The sequence below is a fragment of the Phocoena sinus genome, chromosome 6, assembly GCF_008692025.1.
Source record: "Phocoena sinus isolate mPhoSin1 chromosome 6, mPhoSin1.pri, whole genome shotgun sequence".
Taxonomy (NCBI): Eukaryota; Metazoa; Chordata; class Mammalia; order Artiodactyla; family Phocoenidae; genus Phocoena; species Phocoena sinus.
The window spans coordinates 37,084,113-37,090,112 of NC_045768.1; the positions used below are offsets into that span (position 1 = coordinate 37,084,113).

Here is a 6,000-nt window from a genome sequence, read left to right on the forward strand (position 1 = left end):
CCTCGTCATCTCTTCTTTCTTCTCATTTCATCATTCTCCTTGTTCCTTGTCAGCCGGTGAGTGACTCACAGCCCAGCCCCACTGTCTTCTCCATGTGTGCCGTGTGATGCCTGGAGTCCACCTGCATAGGCTGTGTGGTGTTTGAGGCTGTGGTGTGGAGCGGTCTAGGAGTGGGGGCGGGGTGGGGAGGGTTTTGATCTGCCCTTTTTCAAAGGTCAGGGTAAACGCTAAGATCTGATGTTCCCTGCTCCCTGCCCCCGTCTTCCCCAGACCCTGCAGAAGCCCAGCCCAGAACTGAAGCAGCAGTTGACGGGGCACTCAAAGCGTGTGGCTGGTTCAGTCACTGAGCTCATCCAGGCTGCTGAGGCCATGAAGGGTGAGGGGGCGACCAGGGGCAGGGAGGGAAGGGAGACGCTTGTCCCAGGGAGACCTCTACTTCCGGTAGTCTGCTCAGAGCTGGCCTCTGCCCATAGTCCTCACAGATGCCAAGGCCCCGGTGCTAGTAACCGTGCTGCTCAGTGCCCCTGACCTCCCTGCTCTGCCTTAGCCTCTTCCTTTCCCACTTCGTCCCACCAGGAACAGAATGGGTGGACCCAGAGGACCCCACAGTCATTGCTGAGAATGAGCTCCTAGGAGCTGCGGCTGCCATTGAGGCTGCAGCCAAAAAGCTGGAGCAGCTGAAGCCCCGGGCCAAACCCAAGGTCAGTCCTGCTCCCTCCCTCTCCCCTACCCTCAGAACATCTGCACCTTCAGCCCCTCTTACTTTCCATCTCTCTCTGCAACCTTCGTCTGTTCTTTGCAGGAGGCGGACGAGTCCTTGAACTTCGAGGAACAGATACTAGAAGCTGCCAAGTCCATCGCAGCAGCCACCAGTGCCCTGGTGAAGGCTGCATCAGCTGCCCAGAGGGAACTGGTGGCCCAAGGGAAGGTAAGGACTCGGATAGCCAGCAGAAAGGGGACAGCAGCAGCTTTGCCGTCCACACCTGCCTGCATTGTAGCTGGGAGGCCCCTTAGGACCTGCGGAGAGCACAGGTCTAAGCAGGCTCCCGCCTTCCTCCACAGGTGGGCGCCATTCCAGCCAACGCACTGGATGATGGGCAGTGGTCCCAGGGCCTCATTTCTGCCGTGAGTGTATAACTCCCCCTACATCCCTCTGAGCTTCAGAGACTTGAGAAGGCTGGAGAGGGGATGGACCAGAGCAAGAGGCATATTGTAATCTAATCTCCCTGTTTCAGGCCCGGATGGTGGCTGCAGCCACCAACAATCTGTGTGAGGCAGCCAATGCAGCTGTCCAAGGCCACGCCAGCCAGGAGAAGCTCATCTCATCAGCCAAGCAGGTCGCTGCCTCCACAGCCCAGCTCCTTGTGGCCTGCAAGGTCAAGGCAGACCAGGACTCTGAGGCAATGAAACGGCTTCAGGTGAGGAACCCTGACCCATCCCATTGTACCCTGAGCTGTGCTGCTTTAAACTGTCACCCCCGAGGCATGCTTTCTGTGAGGGAGTTGAGGGACTCTCTCAGCTGGGACCCTACCTGAGTTCTCAACTCATGCTGCCTTCTCTCTACCCAGGCTGCCGGCAACGCAGTGAAACGAGCCTCGGATAACCTGGTGAAGGCGGCACAGAAGGCTGCAGCCTTTGAAGAGCAGGAGAACGAGACAGTGGTGGTGAAGGAGAAGATGGTCGGGGGCATTGCCCAGGTAAGCTCTGTGCCAGACACTCTGAGGGACACTGTCAGCAGGGCGGTCCCAGTGCCCGTGCCGGTCTCAACAACCCTAAACCCTAAGGCACATACGCACTGACCTGAGTCCCTGATCTCCATCCCTCAGATCATTGCCGCCCAGGAAGAGATGCTTCGGAAGGAACGAGAGCTGGAAGAGGCACGGAAGAAGCTGGCACAGATCCGGCAACAGCAGTACAAGTTCCTGCCTTCAGAGCTTCGAGATGAGCACTAGGGCAGCCGCTTCTGTTCGACGCAGACCCAGCCCAGAGACTGTGCCTGCCACCACCAAAGCCTTCTGGGCTGTCGGGCCCAGCCTGCCACCCCAGCACTGCCCGAAGTGCCTGCCAAACCCCGGGCCTGGCCCTGCCCAGTCCCACTGCACATCCCCTGTCCCTTCCCGGATCCAAGTGCCTTCATGCCCTAGGGCCCCCTAAGTGCCTGCCCCTCCCCAGAGTATTAACGCTCCGAGAGTATTATTAACGCTGCTGTACCTCAGTCTGAACCTGCCAGGGCCCCAGCCCGCTGCACCCCGCCAGCAGCTTCCAGCCAGTCCCCACAGCCTCCGCTCTTCTCCTCCTTTTTGATACTGGTGAGCCCCACCGCCCAGCTACCTGTGGGGGCCGTGAGGGTGCAAGCCCCCAACAGGTCATGCTCCAATAAAGGTGATTCTGCCTGCAGCCTCTGCCTGGCTTCATGAGGAGGTTCCCCCAGGGCAGGGCAGAGAGAGTGGGATTCAGTTCTGTACCCACTTGATCTGGCTCAGAAATGGAGCGGGGGCAGACCGGCAGTCTGCCCCGAGGCCCCTTCCTCCTACTTGCACCCAGATCCCTGAAGTCATCCTCGTCGGGAAGCTGTCCCCGAGGAGTCGCACTCCTGTTGTCCCCTAGCTCACTGGCCAGCGCCTACGCCTCACCAAGTGTCATTCTTCTGCTGCTGGGACAGCAGCTGCCGCTGCTCTTTGTGGCTGCAAGGGACACTCTGTGCTTCATCACTGCTCAGAGTATGTGAACAAATCCAGTCCCTAGCCAAATCCGAATTTTCAAAAAGCAGCTTTGCTGAAAACAGTAAGCCTATGGATACAAGTGTCTGGGCCTAAGAGAATTGTGGCCACAGATTTGGTTGAGGCAGTTAACAAGCAAAAAATCCAACCTGAGGCTGCCTCAGGTAGGCTCAACTGTTGACTGGGTTGGGCACTTCCAGGCCCTCCCAGGCCTTGCTGCTGCACTGGCCTAGAATAGCGCTAGAACAGAAGTAACTGAAAAAGCCGGACCCAAGTGTGAGGCCGCATAATCAGAGACCAGAGCTCCCCTAGTGGCCAGGCGGGTGCTCGCAGCCCTGTTCCAGCTGCCCTGCTAACCTGTAGGTTGAGTGGAGGGAAGCGGTCAGGGAGCTGGGTGCTGTGCGCTTCCACTTCCTTCCACATCCGCCCACGCTGCCCACACTGCCCACACTGCATGGACCACCTGGCAGTCCCCTCAGATCTGCCGCTACTTTCATGCATGATTCTTTAACCAGCCCTGGGGCCCAGTTATTTCCTTGCTTCTCTCTCAAAGTAGAACACAAGTACCGCCCATCTGCTGCTACTCTTGTCACCTCCTGTCACCTCCTTGAAGCCATGACATCTTCTACTCCTATACCATTAGAGTAAGTTTAAAGTAGACAGAATGAGTTTGTCCTCCCCAGGGCTGCCCATTAGGGGAGGTGCCAACTTCCTACCATCACTCCTGTCGCCTGTGAGTAATTCATTCAATATTTACTAAGCCATGCCCATGCTAAGCACTGGAAAACAGAGATGTATTATCAGTACTATCACCTCTCTGACGCAGACTGGCAACTGCAATACGTACTGCTGTGGCCCCCTAACCCCGGATACAATGTCCTAGCATCGTTGAGGACCTTAGAGATCAAATCCCTTTTAAAACTTCCCCAACAAGTGGTAGTCCAGACTGTTTGAACTCCTCCAGCTATGAGCCCAGGACAGCTGCTGACTCCTGCTACCACTTCCCTGCCATATCCTCAGGAAGTGTGACCAATCACGTACCTCTCACTAGTGATGCCTCAGGGAGCCTTCTGGGGAGAGACTTGAATACCCATTAGACCAGCAGTTCTTAAACTGTGGTTGGCCCTCCGTCCCCTAGAGGTTCCCAAGACCCTTTCAGGGGTCCATAAGGTCAAGATTATTTTCATAATAATACTAAGACATTATTTTCCTTTTTCACAGTGTCAACATTTGCACTGACGGTGCAAGAACATTGGTGGATAAACTGCCTTAGTACAAATCAAGGCAGTAGCCCAAACTGTACTACAAATAGTCATTGTAGTCTGCACCACCATGCACTAGCAATTTAAGAAATAAGTGCTGGCTTCTTACTTAAGAATGTCCTTGACGAGGCAGTAAAAAAATATTAATTTTATTAAATCTTAGTCCTTTAGCAACAAGTCTTTTCAATATTCTGTGCGATGAACTGGGAAGTATGCATAGAGCACTTCTGCTGCACACCGAAGTACGGTGGTGTCTAAAGGAAAGCACCTAGACAATTCTTTGAGTTGTGAGCTGAACTAGCTGCTTTTTTCATGGAGCGCCACATTTACCTGCAGGAATGACTGACAGACAAACCATGGTTATCAGACTTGGGTATCTGGCAGGTCTTTTCTCGAAAAACAATACAAAAAACCAGAGTGTGTCACTTCAGGGAAAAACCTGACGGTACTTGTTGCCAATGATACAATTCAAGCTTTCAAGTGAAAACTAGAATTTTAGAAAACTTGTTTCTGCCATGAGCTTTACAGGTTCCCCACACTTAAACTTTTCTGTTGAAACCATCATGATTTTTTAAATAATATATAATGAAATGTATTGACATTTGAAACATCTGCATAGCTCAGTGAATCATTTTCCAAATGACCAATGCTTGATGTTACAAAATTATCCCTGGGGAAAAGATCCAACCAAAATGCAATACAGACTAATTGGTTACAATGAAACGTTGTACAAAAAGGTTATTGATATAGTTTCATTGCAACTAACCCTTAAGAGCATACCATCTGTCAAGTGTTGATGTAGCATCAAAGAAGAATATCCAGGATCACACAAAAAGGCTACAAATACCAATGACCCTCGAACAACATGGGTTTGAACAGCACTAGTCCACTTATATGTGGACTAGTTTATTACAGTACTATGTGATCTGTGGTTGGTTGAATCCAGGGTTGCAGAATCATGAATACTGAGGAACCGAGCATACAGAGGGCTAAGTTATGGGTTTTCAACTTCACAGACCCCTGTCTTGTTCAAGGGTCAGCTATGTACTATTCTCTTTTCCAACTACGTATCTGTGTGAAACTAGATTCTCTTCCTATACGGTACTTTAAACAACCAATACATAGCAACAGATAGAAAGCTCAAGTAGATTTTGAGAATCCAGTTGTCCTCTATTAAGCCAGATATTAAAGAGATTTGCAAAAATGTAAAATAACTGCCATGCTCTCACTAATTTGGGGAGGTGAATATAGTTATTTTTCATTAAAAGTATGTTAACATGGTAATGTGTAATGGGTTTGTTTGTTACTTTTAATGAATTAATAAATATTGAAATTTTTTCTTAGTTTCCATTTTAATATGGTAAGTATTGACAGATTGATAGATATGATAGATATGACTCCAACAAAAGCTTTTTGGATCTTCAAACGCCACTCTCAATTTTTAAGAGTGTATGGGGGTTCTAAGATGAAGAAGTTTGAGAATTGGCCCACTAGACCATGAGTTCCCCTAGATCCACATAGTATCTTTGTGAATTCTGAACCTGGTGCACAAAAAATTCGCCAGGCAAATGTTTACCAAGTGCCAACTCTATGCCTGATGCTGTGCTACACTGGGGATTCAGAATTGAAAAAGACAGTCCCTGTTCTGGAGATCAGTGAAGGAGGCAAACAGGTACAAGGACAGTTATAACAGGGACTATGAGAATGTCAGTTAGGAGCCTTCACCAAAAACATGCACCTATTAGGTGCAAAGGGTGGTCGGGACAAGTGGCTAGGGAAGGCTTCCCAGAAAAGCTGCCACTTGGTCTTTACAGCCACCAGGAATCAGCCAAGGGAAGAGCATTTTAGGGAGAGAGAACAGAAAGGTGGAAGCTTCAAGAAAAGTATGGTGATTTCCAGTTCCTGCACTTAGCTCAGTATGAATGCTGCACAGAAGTACAAGTCTGTGTACTGGGGGTGAGGTTGGAGATGAAAGGAGGTAGAGCTAGAGAAGTGGGCAGGAGCCAAAACAAAGGGCC

The 6,000-nt window shown here is 50.6% G+C and overlaps 1 protein-coding gene across 3 annotated transcripts in view; it reads left to right on the top strand.

Moving 5' to 3' along the window:
* TLN1 (talin 1) overlaps positions 1-5,320 on the top strand; it is a 34,934-nt gene extending 29,614 nt beyond the window's left edge. For all 3 annotated transcript variants that reach the window (XM_032634591.1, XM_032634592.1, XM_032634593.1), the window contains 7 exons: positions 271-376; positions 577-701; positions 803-928; positions 1,063-1,125; positions 1,236-1,418; positions 1,569-1,697; positions 1,827-5,320. In XM_032634591.1, the coding sequence (XP_032490482.1) occupies positions 271-376; positions 577-701; positions 803-928; positions 1,063-1,125; positions 1,236-1,418; positions 1,569-1,697; positions 1,827-1,952 (858 nt within the window). In that variant the 3' untranslated portion in view covers positions 1,953-5,320. The remainder of the gene's footprint in view (positions 1-270; positions 377-576; positions 702-802; positions 929-1,062; positions 1,126-1,235; positions 1,419-1,568; positions 1,698-1,826) is intronic.
* Positions 5,321-6,000: the final 680 nt, after the last annotated feature.